The following is a 16,905-nucleotide window of genomic DNA, read 5'->3' as shown; positions in this document are numbered from 1 at the left end:
CAATAAAGTAGTTTTCTTCTCAAACCTTAATTTCTGCTAAATAACCTAGAATAATTTTCCTTTTATGATGAAAGGGGTAGACAGCAAATGTGTAGAAGCTGCTCAGCTGTGCTTATTGCGGCATCAAACCTGTTGCAACTTGACCGGTAGTGTAATTGTAATTATAGATGCGCCACAGCTGTCACAACCGTGCAAGACTGTAATCGTTAGAATTATCAAACAAATGATTTAGTGAATCCTCTCATTATATGTACTCTCAAAGTCATATCAATCAAGATAGGGGCCGGAGTACATACCATAGGAGTTAACCCAATATCTAATTAATTTGCGTTTCATTTCATAATTAGCACTACCTCATCCCAAAATATAAGTTGCTAAATATAAAAGATTTTCGCGAGGTGCATAGCCAAAATCTCTAATGTTTCTTTTTGACGGAGTTAGTACTAAACAAAATGCGAGTCTATAAACTCTCCCTAGCTAGCTAGTTTAACAAAACTTGGAATTCAGTTATCCAAAAAAGACAAAACATGGAACAGAAAGTGGCAGTTATATGACTATATGAGTATTGTTTGTTTTGTTTGGGGTATTCTTATCACACATACAAGAGAAACCATATATATGCTCCTATTTTTTTTCTGGCAACTAATATACTCCTATATGACTGGTTTAATAGAAAGCGATAGCAAAAACATCAAACATGCAGTGCTTCCACACTATACCTGTTCCTGCAGCTGCCTGCCTGCATTGATCCTACACGACCAAAACCCAAGAGCAACAGCATCGATCCATGCAGCAGGCAAGGCCGCTGCATATAGCCACTTTTGCTGGTTAAGCTAGCTTGCTAGAGAGGTGTAGCATGATTAGCATAGGTCTCTGGTCTCTACCTCGTGAGTCCCCATGTATCAACTGTTGGTATATAGACACTTAGAGCCAGTACAATAGCAGCCTATAAGCCAGCTATAAGCATATTTTAAAGAGACAAAAGAGGAGAGGGAAGAGAAGTAGGCTACTAATTTATAGTCAGCTGTAGCACGGGCTCCAAGACACAATGTGTGTATGACAGGTGGGGTCGGATATTAATTGTGTAGTCTATGACTATTGTATGCATTGGCTATTAAGTTAGCTATAGATCATTTGTAGCCAGCAACTGGTACTATTGAACTTGCTCTTAGACAGTGTGCAAATGCCTCATGATGCATCTATATATGCACACGGTGGAATGCGACGACTGCTGATTCAATTCAACTTAAACCGATCATTTCCATCTCCAGCTAGGCACTAGTGTACTTCCCTGCTGCTGGAGGTATCTATGTATGCATGGTTAATTTGATCTGCAAAAGGAGTGGTAGAACTGAAAGTTAATTAAGCCAGAAAATTTCACTGAAATGTAGTCGGCTAGAACATATATATAAATAATGTGAAACATTAATTGACATATGTGTATGTTGGTTACATTGGCAAGAACTTTAAGACCGAGGGTGATCACAGATAGACCAACAAACGGGTACACTGGACATGTACCCGGTCCGTTCATGCGCACATGTATCAATGATAAAAGTCAATTAGGGAATATACTTGAGAAGATGTAGATTATGATGGCCATGCATATTGAGAGATTTGATATGCAGCTTTTAGTCATTCACCTTTTTGAAAGGAAACAATGTACAGATAAATGGTCGAGATAAAGTAAATTCTACATAACGGTTAACTAGTTCACTGTAATATCCATAAAAAAATCAACTCTGAGTTATCTGATCATTATGAGATATAGTTAATGATAAATATGAGTTCACTGTCATATTCTAACATTTCTAGAAATATCCATGTATAAATACAAAGCGAGGGAATGTTTCTTATTTTTCAGATTCGCTTTGTATGTGGTCAAAAGAATAATTCAGTTTTCCACATAACGGCACCAAATTAAAGGCCACCGTGACAAGAGGGTTGCCTAACTTTTCTCTAGTGCACATAAGAACAGTGCTCAACATTCAACTCCAGCCACCGTGGGTCATTCAGATCCAATGAAAAAGGAGAAAAGAATATATGTGCACTTTATATTCATTTCATACGTGATGAGCATTACACATGCTTTTAAAAAAAAAATCCTCCAGGTGAGAGATTTTATGTGTGACATTCCAGTGAACTTTGCAGCTGAAAGCTTATATAGCTCTAGCTAGCTAGTGGCTTAATGTGTGGTAGTGGCGTCTAAATCCTTTTTTTCCTCAGATATAATTATTCTCCCCTCCAATATTGACTTGTGCTTTTTTTCCCGTTGAATCCCTCTTGTGCCAAGTAGAAAAATATTAGAGTAATCCTTCTCTCCTATCATCCCTTTTATATTTTAGGAGAACATAAATAATTCGTCATCCTGCAGTCAGAGTAATAATTTCCTTGGATATACATCAAATAAAGAAGAAAGCCCAAACAGAAGAATAAAATTATGTACTCTTGTAATTAAGCTGTTTGTTCTAAGTTAACATATCTATTTGCCTTCTATAAATATATTTATCAAATTTACATTCTACATATATATGATTTCACGTGCAATTAATAGGGGGGAACCGACTAGAGCTGCTAGGTATAGCTAGCTCCAAAAACTATATGCAGAAGATCTCAGAAAGAAAGTATAAGTATGTAGGGTGTTTTATTTAATTAATCAAGAAAGGATTAAAAGGGGGCCTAAAATTTGACATTGACAGTGATGTGGGTGAGGTCCCAATAATTGAGTACTTGCTGTGGCCTTTGCTCTCGAGCCCTGTGCAATACACGAGTTGACTCTTCTTTTACTCCCTTTCACTCATTTCAGTCCCTTTCTGTCCCCATCCAAAACCACATGAATGTGCGTTGTATGTATGTACACTGTTCATGTAGGAGTATGTGTCGTTGGCGTGTGTACGCACACATACATATGCAAAGGCAAAGGATGAAAGTAAGGAGGAGAAAGAAAAGGAAGGGAGAGAAAGAGCTAGAGAGATGTGTATGCATGGCTGGAGAGGGGGAAGAAGAAGAAGAAAGAAAGAAGAATGCCATAATGCCCAAATCCCTATGCTTAACTAACTCATTCCCTTTGGAGTTTGGGGGTCTCACTTGAGGAGCATGCATGCAACCTGTGATCGAGAGGATGGTGCCTAGAGAGGTGTGCCATTGGGTTTTTGAATGCATGACGCACTTCTCCTTGCTATGGATTGATTGGATGCAGCTAGCAGGAGTACTGGTTGACAGCCGTATATATACTGACTGACTGATCTAAGATGACCTAACAATTAACCAACCCCAGGGAAGAATTAATTAGCCTATGAGGTGGTTTCATTGATTAATTATACAAACTATTATTGATCTCAAAAGCAAGCTTCCCGCTAGTTGATTAACTTGGACTGAAACAAGGAGAATAGACAGCACTAGCTAATTAGTGTATCCACCATAATCAAATTGTAATGCCCATAAGTGTGCACATTAGTAGGAATTCGAGAGGTTCATAGAGTTTAGAATTGAGCTGAGCATGCATGTGTACTCGGATGTGAGTGGGTGCAGTTTCCTTGTGACAGAAAAAAAAAGAACAGAGAAATATCTGTGCTGATTTAGTGACTAACTGGAAAGCTGCTCATTTATCCTAACTGACTGACTCACGAAAGCTGCTCTGATCAGCTCAAACGATGGCCCGACACGATGATTTGAATTAAGACCTAACACATCGCATCACGTGCGAATGAACCTGACAACACTTGTACCACCACTGAATCTATCTCTGCAGGAGAGAATATTTCAAATATTGCAGAAGAGGATATATAAAAATATTAACCCATCATTTTAGTTGTGGCATACAATTATAGGCATGCATGCTTAGTCCTTTTTTAAAGAAAATCAAAGACCATTAGTACCTCCCAGCTTTACGTAAGAAAGCCCACAAATAGTTCTTACAAGATGCATTATGCTTCCTCATCGTGCATGCTAAGGAACTGAACAGAAAATAAAGTCAGGTGATGCCCCCCTTTCCACTGCCCTCTAGCTGATACCTTAATTCCGCAGTAACCGTCAAAAAAATTAGTTAGAAGTCTTGATGATGCAGTTGTTAATTGCTTCCAATAAGACAATGATATGTTTAGTCCCCGACAAAAAACCTAACAAATGATAAAAATACTTGATTGGCATCAAAGCTTGCTATGGTAGGTATTTTATTTATGGTCTTGTTCGAGCACTTAAAAATAACGTCTAAACTAATCTTATTAATATCCTTATTAGTAAATTATACCAATTTGGAATTCTTTATTATTTGGAGTAAATAGCTAGGTGTCGTCACTTCTATACATGCTAGCTCCATGTCCAAACAGAGCAGCAAGTATAGTACTATACGCACTGCCATGTCTTTCAAGTTTCATTTCACTTTGGCAATGCAACCACAACAAAAAGATGAGATCGATGTAGAGGAGTAAAATGGAAGAAAAAGAAAGCGCGCAAAAGGCGGCCATGCTCTTTAATTAATTAGTTCTAGTCTGTTCCTTTTTCAGTTTCAGAAAAAAAAATTATAGCCGAGGACTTGCCCAAGTGTGCCTCTGCCTCCGTGTATATATATCGGTCGTACCGGTTGCACTATACTAACAGTAGCTTTTTGCAGCTCCAAGCAGATAGCCGGAAACAAAATGTTCCGTTTCTACAAGCAAATAGATGCAATAGGGATGCCCCTTGTCCCTTGACAAGAAAGCGCAATAGAAGCTCGACTTGATAGCAACTGGGCCAACCATCACATGCCTGCATGCCCCCCGGCCTCCCTCCTCTCTAGTCTCTCTTCACCTCTCAACTCAACTCAGACTGATCACCTCCTCCATCTGCTAGCTACTCTCTCACTCCTCTCCTATATACACTAGTATATTCTACATTTATGCTAGTATACATTTCACTATAGACCATATGCTTCCCAACAAATAAATGAATGCTAAAAAGTTCATCATGCATAGAAAAAAAAAGTAATTAGAATGTGTTGTATATGCAGAGGAAGAGGATAGTGAACTTTTGTACCTTCAGGGTCGAGGAAGGACATGTCCGGTGCAGCATCATATATGGCCGTGTATAAATATGACGAGCTGATTTACATGTGCACCTACCAATGGGCAAAAGATAATGGATGAGGAAAAACTCTCTTGCCTACTTCTTTATCGGCCCGTTGATTCCATTTGTAGCAACCCCTGCCTCCAATGGGCCAGCAGATGAACAGGATAGAGTCCGTAGCTTCTTGTGATCACTGAAAGATATGCTCCAAGCGTATAAAATATTTGCCAGTAGGTTGCAGTGCATCATCCCCTAGCTTTGGTAGTCTTCTCTAGATAGATCACTGCAAAACTAAAAAATTGAGTATGTTGTTTGGGTGTGTGTTTGCAGCAATTGCAGGCCGTATTCACCCTTTAATGAAGCATTAGTAGCAGCACATGTCTCAAGATCACTAGGCAGTATCTTAAACCAGGCTATCATCTCCTAGCACCACTAGAGACACAAACACCTGCTGTGTTGGTCTAAAAAGGATCATTAGAGTAGGACCCATGCCCATCCTTTTTCCAAATGGTGGTGATCATGTGATGTTTAGTAGTAGTGCTTTATGCCCTAATTACCTCTAATGCTGCTCCCAAGAATAACCACGCCATCATTTTGTCACTCCTTGCTTGCGAGTGACCTCTGCATGGTTGAATAGGTGGATTCCCATCAAAGAATTATTAATTTCTTTATGTGATGGTAATCATCCAAAGATGTTTATGCCCTGTGTAAGACATGTAGCAGTACAAGCCAAGCATGCACGCAGAGGGTACAGCTGGACTGGAGTCTCCTCCAGTGCCGGCATCAAATCATTTCAGAATGCAATGTACTGCAACACAAGAAGGGTAATATCACTGATAAGCTCATAATCTTTTTTAATTTGCAGCACAGCATAATTAGGTTATGCACTATATGGCTCAAGAATTGGAAAGGTGGTGGTTGTACCTCACAGTGAAGATTTGTGGTTCAGAGAATTTGAAACACCCGCGTGCCCACACGTTGCTTGATGAACAGCATGTCACAAACTGCGCTTCATTGAGGCATGTGCAATGTCCGCGCGACCACATCAATCAAACCATCAATGTTTCTACTCCACAAAACACAGAGTCAATCAACAGCTGCACCAGCATGAATGCGTGATGTAACTCCAAGGGAACAAGTTCATGCACACGTGCGCACGGCGAAAACATCTGTAGCTGCGGCCCCAGAATGAACGACCGTGTCTTCGCTTTCCCTAGTTTCAACTTTGAAGCATACAGTTGGTCACAGTTCCAGAATTATTTGCAGTGCAGATATCGGCAGCCGTTTTCATCTGCCAAGAAGAGCATTCAGTGAGAAAAAATTGTACATAGTGGGATATGCACAGTCAGGATGTCAGAAGAAGGGTTTGGAGAGTAAAACAGAACGTGGGAGTGTCTCCATCAATCTGAACATCAAGGAACCTGGTCGACACCTAAAATCTATAGCAGGCCACTTACTGATTGGATCATGTTTAACAACAATATGAATTACAGACTTCTGAATTCCGAGTAGTGGTGCTCAAATCCGGTTTCTGCAACCCATTGAAAACCACCCCTCTCTTCCCTGTCGGCAAAGCAGTCGTTCTTCTTTGAAACATCCTTGTTTGAAACAAAGGCAGAAGCTCTGCCCCATTCTATTGATGTAGAAGAAAACAACACGAACCCAAGAAGGGGGCACACCAATCATCCGCGCAGACCAAGAATAGGTTGTGAGCTGGTTCTAAGTAGGTTGGTTGAAATGATGCGCAGTTCTAAAATCTGGAGTATAGCCATGGAACTTATCCAAACTAAACTTATGAATTGATATTTGAAAGAGTACTTTGAACAGGGAAATTCAAAAGAAAATGACCAAATAAAATATGGCTGTGGGAACTAGCTAGGGGGTCATCTTTTCTTTCCAAACGACATATTTGCAAACGGAAAATAATTTGCGAATAAAACTTTTATATACGTGTTCATACCAATCTAAAAGTCAAAATTAAAAAATAAACTACGATAAAAAACCTTAAAATGAACTCCAAATTTAAGGTTGAAAAATTCAATTTTTTGGCTTATTTGTGCATCATTGAAAACACCAGAGCAGTACAGGATTGTCCAGTTTGTGCTACACAGAGCACATACATGTTGTCAGGATTGTCTGGGGTTTTGGCATCTATAGTGCAATGTGCACAACAAAAGTATAGAACATTTCTAAAATTCTAGTGAAACACAAGATATAAAAATGTTATAATGACATAAGTATTTCATGAAGAAAAATGACTATCAGCACAATATAGCTAGTTTTACTGTAGAGACTGATCTTGACAGTGTCAATAGAAGCACTAAATCGCAACATAGGCGCGGTAGCCACTAGACACATTTGGATGGAGGACATGCTACAACACCACGATATTCAAGATACACATACTTCCAAATTAAAAGTAAAGGAACTGGACAAATTCCTGAAGGAGGGATAGAACAATGATGATAAAATCAAGTGATGGAGATTTCACTCTTTTGGACATTTCTGAAGTTAGTCTACTCATTCCTAATATGTTGAACCAGCATGTTTTTTAAAGCAAGAGAAATCACATAAATCATGACCAGCTATAAATTCATCATAAAACTTGCATTCTGTTTTTTAGTTTCATCTGTGGACGACTTCTCTTTCTGTCTATCTTGAATATTTTTTTCTTGACCTTATTTAGTAGAATTCTTGATTGCTAAACCAAAACATGAGACAACTTTATGATGATCAAACCAGGAAAGTAAGCAAATAAAGGGAATAGTTTATTATCTGACAAATAGACAAGTAAAAACTTAAATCAATTTCTAAGACCAACCACATCAAAAAAAAAGTCAATGACTGACGAACTAACTAGGATGTTAATAAGTTCTGATCACCTAGAGAGGTCGCCATAACTCACAAGTCTGGTAGAAATCCTGAGCACCTAATTATTTGCTTGCCCTGTTACAGATATCATGATTCTTAAAGCACACTTTTCTTTACAAGTGATAGTACTTATGATTAAGAGCTGGTTTCTGTTGGCTTGGGGTCCATGTTGAAACAAAACACGAATCTCTCAGTACATATATATTGATGCATGGTTTCAATGGTTACCATGTCAAAATCTCCATGTGGTTTAGTAATCAAATCACATGGACATATGCCTTCATGGCGGTGACACACAATGACGCAAATGGTTCAGCAATCAAATCATATGGACAGATGCAACCCGCCGCAGTAATACTAAATCCATCATCTGTCCATGTGTTACTACTGGCAAGTAACAACTACCTCGCCTTGAGAAAGCTAAATATTAGGTGAAGTAAATACCATGCCTTATTCAGAAGTTCAGAGCTCAAGCAAAAAACGAGACAGCATTTCAAAATTGCAACAGACCTGAAACGACCTACTTTTTGGTCTGATTGAAACATCGGTGAGGCAAAATCTCCCGCGGATTAATCCCCCGTTTGATTTCTTCACAGACATCAGTGCCAGATCAAAACCAACCAACTGCTACGATGGCTGCAAGGGCATTGCATGATCGATCGATTCACAGCACATTGCACCCTAATCCAAAAACAACGCGGAATACTATTCAGAATCGTATCAATATATGTATGCTCCTAGGTTTAGAAATTCACACTAATATTCAGGCCGGAGGTGCAGGCGGGAGAAGGTACCTCGGCTGTTACCGTGAAAGGCGGTTCGGGCGCCTTCGTCTCCTCCACGATGAGCCACTCGAGCTCTCCGGTGAGGCGGCGGAGGTGGAGGGCACCGCGCGGCGCGCGTGCGGTCGAGGAGCGCCCAGGCGGCGTCGCCGTCGCCGTCGCCGTCGCCGGTGAAGGAGAGGAGCCTCAAGCTGGCAACTTGCAATGAGGTCCCTCCCGTATCCTGTATTTGCATTGGGAACCAGCAGCTGATGAGAGATCCTGGCCGTTGATCTTCGAACGAACGGACAAGGACAAACCACAGATCAATAGAATTAAAGTATTCCCTCCATTTCATTTTATAATTAGTTTTGTTATAAATCAAACATTTATAGCTATGATAATTAATTTCAAAAAATATATACCATTTATATTGTAAGATTTACGTATTCAATTTAGAGTAAATTTCACTTACTACACACATTTTGATCAAACTATCCCAAAACTACAAAAATAAAGAGTTGGCATCAAATCTATCTCAAAATTACAGATTTAAGGGGTTATATTACAAAACTACACCACCCTCATCTTTTCGCTTATACTTATAAACCAAAATTTAAATTTTTAATCTTAAATTTTGAGTTGATTTTGGGTTTTTATTCATCATAGTCTATCTTCAACTTTTGTTTTTTAATCGCTAAGAACATGTATATAAAAGTTTGTTCATACTTTTTTTATATAAATATGCCGTTTGTTTGTTTTCTTTTTTTTGAAAAAGCTAAAAGATAGGCAACCGGATACATATTTTAGAGTTTACCTACATGGCACTATCATTTTTAAAATTACGAAAGTTGTAGTTTTTTTATAAATTTAAAGTTAATCTATAGTTTTATGATACAATATATCTTATATAGTTATCTTAAAATTTTGCTAAATCTGTAATTTTTATACACCCTATTAAATCTATAGTTTTATGATATTTTAATCAAAGTAGTTGTAGTTTTATAAAATTTATTCTTGGATTTAATGTGGGAAACTTTATAGAATATATAATTCGTATGTAGTTAAACTATACAAGTTCCTATAATTAATCGTGAAAGATAGAAATATTTGACTTGGTATGATAACAATGGAGTATGAATGTACAATAGGTCACATACAATTAGCTCCTGCTCGTAGTGCTTGTCTTGGAAAAAACACAAGCCTAAGAAGAACATTAGCCAAACAAACCTTTTGAGACATTTCATTTTATCAGGTGAGAACAATCACAGGGTTCAAGTCATTCTTTTCTGAAGAAAAGAAAAGAGGGTTACAGATACCACAGAGGGCTAGTGGAAAAGGGGCTAGAAAACCAATGTGCGAGGCAGGCAGCTACATACACAATATACCTCTAGCAACACGAATAAAGAACCATCTGAACATGCAATGGAATTACTGCTATGATTACTATAATATCCAAGTCTAACAAGGGGGCTTGGTTCCAAGTCCCACCAGCTACTCCAATGTTCATCACTGAAGAAATGAGATCACGAATGCTCCGGGCAAAAAGGCCTATTGGCTGATCTTGCACCCACGAACATAGGTGTGCTCGTAGTTGATGTACTTTGTCCAGTAAGGTCGGTACTTTGTCATTGCAATCTCCAGCCATGGCTTCATGTTCCCGTTGTAGTGGATGACCGCGGCGTTATCTATTTCTGAGCGCTCAATGGATGGGTTGTACCCTAAGCCAAGAACATGCCATGATTTGTCCAGGGGATGTGTCAGCTTGTAGAAAGTTAGGAGACCTGGTGGCAGTGTCCCAAGCTTCCAGAGCAGCCTGTTTTCGTTCTGTATAAAGATGGCAACAAAATGTGAGGCAGATTGTTTATATTATATTTACAATATACTATGTAAATCTCGCAAAGTAAAAAATATCCTTAATAGTTTGAGGCGAAGAAAATGCATGAGCTGTTATTGCAGAACTGCATTCCTACGTCTATTAGTGAACTAACAAGAGACATTGCAGAAGTTGAAATATGTCATCTTACTGCAAAAGAAATTTGGAAATGAAACCTTATTTCTTCCGAAAAATGAAAAAATAACAAAAACCATAAACCTTATTTCAACTCACCATGTTCTGCCATTTGTGATAAATGCCAGTAATGTCCTTCTTCTTCCATTCTTCCAGATCAAACATATTCATTCCATACGCCCAACCACAAGCATTAGGATCAAAGTTCCGAGCAATGTTTGGATTTGAAAAATTGAGGTACTTGTCAAAACGGTGAAAACTCTCTCCACATGTTTCCACAGCACCATTTACATTGCCATTAAGATCGACCTCCCAGAGTCCTGTCAAATCCTTCTGAACAACTATGTCATCATCCAGGAAAAGGATCTTATTCAACTTAGGATACACTTGTGGAAGGTAGAATCTTAAATGGTTGAGCATGGAAAGATATTTGGGGTTTCGATATTTCAGGTTAGAAGAACCAGCAGAGAGAGTTTTTGGACGATCTGCCTTAAAATAGTATTCTTTCATGGCTGCAGACTCAAGCTGCTTCAGAACAGGGCAATATGAAGAGTTCAGCCATTTGAAGTCATCCACGTTTTCAACATGGATCGTCGCATCTCCAGGTGGATTCAACAAAAACCACATGTTCATTGCTCCAAAATTCAGCTTGTCAGTAACAAGATGGAATACATGTTTCTCAGGTTCCTGCAGTTTTATAGCAGACGAATATGCAGTTGTCACCAAATTGGCTCATACAGTTTACATCATAAGTCATGGCCAATACACAAATTGCAGTTACAGATTGAACTTACCTTCGCGTTCATGATGGTTGAGTTCACCACAACTGAAGCTGCCAAAACATTGTCCGAGAAAAGAGCATAGTGATAAAGATCAGGATTCTCTAAGTTCTCACTCTTTGGAAATTTTCTTTTCTCTGGAGAGAGAAGGTAATAGTCTATCGTCAGCCGCATGGACAGGCAATGGATGCCATTTGGGATTGTCTTCGCTGCCAACTGGCTTAGGAAGGTGCTCTGCTTCTTTAAGCTCCTGACCTGCTCATCAGCAAACTGAAGCATTGCTCTTAACCGCTGAGTAATTGCCTTGCAATCATACAATTGATCTCTTGCTTTTGCTAGTAACTGGCCCATTGCTTTGACTCTCTCAGAAGCACTTCAAATTAGTAAGGGAAAAATTTAGTAGTGCAAAGAAAAACGAATGCCAAAAGAATAGGTTAAATAGAAATTACCTCTTTGGAAGTTCAGCATCAGCAGTTGCTTCCCCAAGGGAGCGTTGGCTTTCCTTAAGCCTCGCAAGTAGATCCTGATAAAGATCGAGCTTGTCCCTGGATTTGGCAAGCACGGAATATATTCTGGCCATGATCATTTGATCACGCATTAGACGAACCTTTGAGTCAGCTTTTTCGTTTTCATTTTCACGCCTCCATATGCTATATTTTCCCAGGACGGCAGAATCAACAGCTTTTGAACGTTCAATGCCAGCATTCTCAAGCTTAACTAGTGCTTCATCATCCTGCTGCACTGGTTCAATTTTCTTCTTTACTCTAGTTCTCTCCAGCAATTTCTGTAGTAAGGAAATACAAAAGGTGGTCAGATTTTAACAACCATAAGGTTTCATTGAAAAAAAAATATAATATTAAAAGAAATGGCATAAGAAGAATGGATACTTCTGATGGGAATTATGATACAAGAAACCTATGATTATCCCTAGTTAATTTGCAAGGGCTAAGGACTGGAGAAAAGTTACCCTGCGAGCTACTTCTTCTGGCCTTCGCAGCAACAGAAATCCATCTGCATCAAGGAATAAATCACACGATAAATGGATTGCTCCTCAGCATATAAAATCACATAGACCCTCATTGTTTATTAGTTATCACCTTCTTCAGTTAATGAATAATTCTGCAGTTTGAGGTTGGTTTGCCTACTCCAGTCCAGTACCTAGCATCACATAATTATGGCAACATAAGAACAAATGCTTTGATAACACCAATAGAAAAGGTAGCAGTGCGGGATAAGTATTCAAACCTGTTTGCTAGAATAAAGTGGGTCCACTCGAGCTGCAGAAAGAAGGAATACTTGCATTAGAATGACTGATGGGATAAGCTTTAAAACCATCGAGTTTTCAAACGGTGATTAGACTGTAGTTGCCATGGCTTAGATATAATGAAGAAACTTTTCTTTTACTCGGGTAACAAGGAATCATTCTGTGTGAAAATGGTTCCATAAGCTAAAACAAGCAAAGAAAACTGTGAACAAAAGGGAGAAAATATGGCACTGTACGAAAAGGGTAAGGCTTGTTTATACGTCACTGCCAGCTCCAAAGTGGAATAAACTTTAAACAGAGGACCGAAGAGAATAATGGAGTGATATTATCTTCTTGACAGGTAAGGGCAATGTTCAAATCTGAAGTGTTTCCAAAAGAACATCCCAAAGCAAGGTTGTACGCAGTCAGGTTATACAGTGCTTCCAGAAAAATGCCAGAAAAGGCAATGTATATGGTCATGTAATCAGGTTGTACGCAAATTCGACATGCTTGAGTAAACTGATCAAACTAAGACTATAAACATGAGACAAGCGAATATATATGTTATGAATCAATTCAACAATGACACTCACAGTTTGGACAAGAGAGAAATCCCCCACATGTACTCACTGAATACAAGTGCAAAGATGGATACGGTTGAGTAGAATTGGAACCAGTCAGTGGGAAGAAGAACGAGATTGGAATCAAGAGAAAAGAAATTTGGGAGAGAATAAGCATCAGGGGAGAAGAGGCCATTGTCTGCACTTCATTCAGCTCATGAACAAATAACAGAAGCATTTCTTTGGTTCCCCCTTCCTCCTGGTTCATCCCCAATTTCATACTTAAAGATTCTCTGATTTCCCGATCTTTCACTCCCCACTCTAGTTCCATTCCCAGTTTTAAACTCCATTTCTCCCTGGTTTTCTATCCTTATTTCAGCGATTGATGTTGGTCTGCTTGTGCTTACTAGAGTTTGACTTGATCTGTTGAACTTGATATTGATGGTGAACCGTGACAATATATGAGCTCTAGATCTTGGCAGCATATGTCATTGGGATTTGTGACAAAACAAAAAAATTCAAAATTGTGTGGGAGTACACAGACTCTTCATGTCTAGGATAAAACCATATGACTGAAATGGCAGCAAATTTCTTCTACATTTGGAAAATGACACCTATAGTTTATTTCCTATAAACATTATGTGCTCGTCAGAACATTATGTTCAAACAAAAGGTCAAGGGGGAAAAAAAGGTGATCTCACTGTTCCTGTATAATTAACTGGTAAGGCGAATATATACTAGGTGCTTTCACTATGTATTTACCATTTAACATTATATCTAGACAATGCTGGAAGGAAGGCTATCTAATTCTATCCACCTGGTGAGATGACAAAGTAGACACCATTTCGATACTGATGTATAAAGGCTTACTTGTGACACAATCATGTAGAGAGACACAAATGCCTCTTCCCTGTCACTGAACAAATTTCGTCAGCTGTCACATCCAGCTCAGTGTATCTAAAGTGTTGTGCATAGTGTAAACTACAAGAGCTAGTTCAACAGGTACTGTTTTACTTGATAACATAAGATAGATACTGGACAAAGATGCATCTAAGACCAAGTGACTCTCCTAATTATCAATGACCGCTCGGTTTCAACCTTTCCGCTTCCCACTTAAATTTCGAGATATTCTCAGTACATAAGCTGCATTGTTACAGGATACAAAATTAGACCACTAAGCTGTGAATAGATCAACACATGCACATGAAACACCACCCGCCTATGGCACAAACGACACCTTACCACGTCCTGCTAATCTAAAGTCAAGATACTCTCCAATTCCACAAGGAACAAAACAAATAAACGTAGCAACATCACTGCAAGTGTTAATCTGCGCATCTCATCTTAGAAGAAACAAACGCCGGAACGGGGGAAGAAGAAGAAGAAGAAGAAGAAGAAGAAGAAGAACTCCTGACCTCCGGCGACAGCGGCTAGGGCGCAGAGAGCGGCCAAAGCCATCACGCGCGCCCCCGCCATTCCCGCCCCCAATCTGGCTCCAGCCACTGACTCCCACCAAAAAAGGGAGAAAAAAAAAACAGATTAACACGATTTTTAACACAGCAATCAGCAGAAATCAAGCGCGGGGAAGGACCGAGATCGACCGACCGACCAGCGAGAGGGGAGGCGGCGGCAGATCGGCGGCGGAGGAGGGGGGGGAGGGGTCGCGCTCCGGGATCCGCCCCCAGGATGGATGTCGGTGAATCGGCTCCTCCGCCTTTGTGGAGTGGGGGACTGGGGAGTGTGCGCCAGCCAGCCAGGAGGGGTGAACTGCGTTCTGTTTCCGTGTGCGGGTTTCGTTTTGTGGGCCTTGTGGGCCTGGCCTTTTAAGGTAGGCCCATTTCAGTGGAGAGTGGCCCAGAGTTTAAGGCCCGTCTCGATTGTGAATAAAATAGATTATTTTCCAACTAACAATATTCCTTATACTCCTGTAAAAAGGAGCTGCGGTGATAGGGTCGGTGGCAGTCCACCGTCACCTCGCTTCATTACAATTTTATAATTTATCTTTTAAATTTTTTGATATTAAAAATTATTGATATCTACATATAAATTCAAATTAAGGTGACTATTTCATATAAAAAATTTAATAACGTATCATAAAATCTGTAGCAAATCACGAGTATTTAACTAGTTTGAAAAAAAATAGTAGAGTTTAAAAACTAGGTATAATTTGATATAACTATCTCGAACCTGTAGATTTTAGCCCGGATATCATACACGGTAGATTTAACACGTAAATTACAAAATAAATGTTACTCACTACGTTTAATTTTATTTATACTCTCTTCTTAACCGGTCACAACATTCTCCGATCATTCTTATATACTTTCTTAATACCCTCTTTGTGGTCAAATAGTTCTATCCTCTTTGTTATTTTACAAATTATTTTAATTTTCAAGCTGGAGATTTTGGTTTTCTTAGTAAGTTAGCACATAGGTACTATAGAAAAATAAGTGCGTCAACTAACATAACAGATGATGAAAAATTAAAGGATTCATAAACAATCGAAGAAAAACTTATGTGGTTATTAGTGTGTCATATACTATATCTTAACCGTAGTGTCGACCTAGAAAAATGTGATTAAATTTTTGCAACTTGTTTGGAGCTACTGCGTTTGTCGGTGCTAATGTGGTTAGGTGTGTCTTAACCTAATAATTACCGTAGGAGTGGTTGCTTTGCTTTATTTCTCTTACATAAAAAATGGTTGGTTTAACAATTAATTCGATAATAACTCGACAATAATTTGGTCTATTTTATACTGCTGGAATGGCACATCGAGATCGCGTGGTCGAAAAGAAATTAAAAAAGGGGAGGGGTCACGTGCTAATTCTGTACACTTTGACCCAACGGGCGGATCGTGTGGGGCCGCGGCCATCGGACGGCGGAGATGAGAGATCCACCGGTATTTTTACACTGTGCTACCTGCAAAATTTTGTATTTGAAAATGAACGGACGGAAACGTTGGTCCTTGTCACAAGCAAACGCGTGTTGTGTTTACTTCCATGCGAAGTAGTGATGAGAATCTAGAAAAAATGGAAGAAAAAAGATACTAGCGTGTGCGTTGTTCGACGACGGTTACGAAGATGTTGGACGCAAAAAAAAAAGTATGAGTCCATTTTGGCATGTCATATTCAAGTCGCTTCTAAACCACACAAAATAGTGTATTTATATAAAAATATATAAATTTTCTATCATCTTATATTTATAGAGGATTAGTTAATTTTATTGTTTATAATGTTAATAGCTATAAAAAATTATATATCTTTTATCTATCATCTCATATGCTTATACATATCCTAGCACTCTCTCCGTGTTTGAATATATAATATTGTTAGCTTTTGAATTACACGTTTGACCCTTCGTCGTTAAAAACTTAAAATTATTGTTTATTTTCAACTAAAATCATTATTAAATATATTTTAATTATGACCTACGTTCTCATTTTTTTTCACGCAAATTTTAAATTTGATAGATGGTTAAACATGCTTTAAAATGTCAAAATGTATTTATTAGAATAAGGAGGACATGCTCTTTGCTAATTTGTCCTATGTTGCTAACCATGTTTCATTGGTATAGTTATTATATATTCTTCGTCATCGGTGAAATGGTCGTGTGTTATTAATTTGTATTAGTAGGACGG

The 16,905-nt window shown here is 38.8% G+C and overlaps 1 protein-coding gene and 1 long non-coding RNA gene across 3 annotated transcripts; both read right to left on the bottom strand.

The window, feature by feature from the left end:
- Window positions 1–1,013: 1,013 nt before the first annotated feature.
- LOC107304434 lies at window positions 1,014–6,319 on the bottom strand. 2 transcript variants are annotated; one of them, XR_001550528.2, is made up of 3 exons: window positions 5,968–6,319; window positions 5,014–5,851; window positions 1,014–1,331 (listed from the first exon to the last, which is right to left on the bottom strand). It is a non-coding gene; the product is annotated as an uncharacterized LOC107304434 (long non-coding RNA). The 2 variants fall into 2 exon arrangements; XR_001550529.1 differs by lacking the exon at window positions 1,014–1,331 and adding an exon at window positions 2,052–2,368.
- A 3,487-nt stretch (window positions 6,320–9,806) lies between these two features.
- LOC102715771 (polygalacturonate 4-alpha-galacturonosyltransferase-like) lies at window positions 9,807–14,993 on the bottom strand. The gene is made up of 9 exons (XM_006657273.3): window positions 14,878–14,993; window positions 14,684–14,770; window positions 12,711–12,742; window positions 12,563–12,623; window positions 12,433–12,476; window positions 11,915–12,249; window positions 11,481–11,838; window positions 10,786–11,373; window positions 9,807–10,502 (listed from the first exon to the last, which is right to left on the bottom strand). Exons 2-9 carry the CDS (start codon window positions 14,742–14,744, stop codon window positions 10,227–10,229), a joined length of 1,755 nt encoding a protein of 584 aa, XP_006657336.1. The 5' UTR covers window positions 14,745–14,770; window positions 14,878–14,993; the 3' UTR covers window positions 9,807–10,226.
- Between the last annotated feature and the right edge of the window lie 1,912 nt (window positions 14,994–16,905).

The sequence above is a fragment of the Oryza brachyantha genome, chromosome 6 (genome assembly GCF_000231095.2).
Source record: "Oryza brachyantha chromosome 6, ObraRS2, whole genome shotgun sequence".
Classification (NCBI taxonomy): Eukaryota; Viridiplantae; Streptophyta; class Magnoliopsida; order Poales; family Poaceae; genus Oryza; species Oryza brachyantha.
The sequence above is the reverse complement of the archived record's forward strand: the minus strand, read 5'-3'. Positions and strand labels throughout refer to the sequence as shown.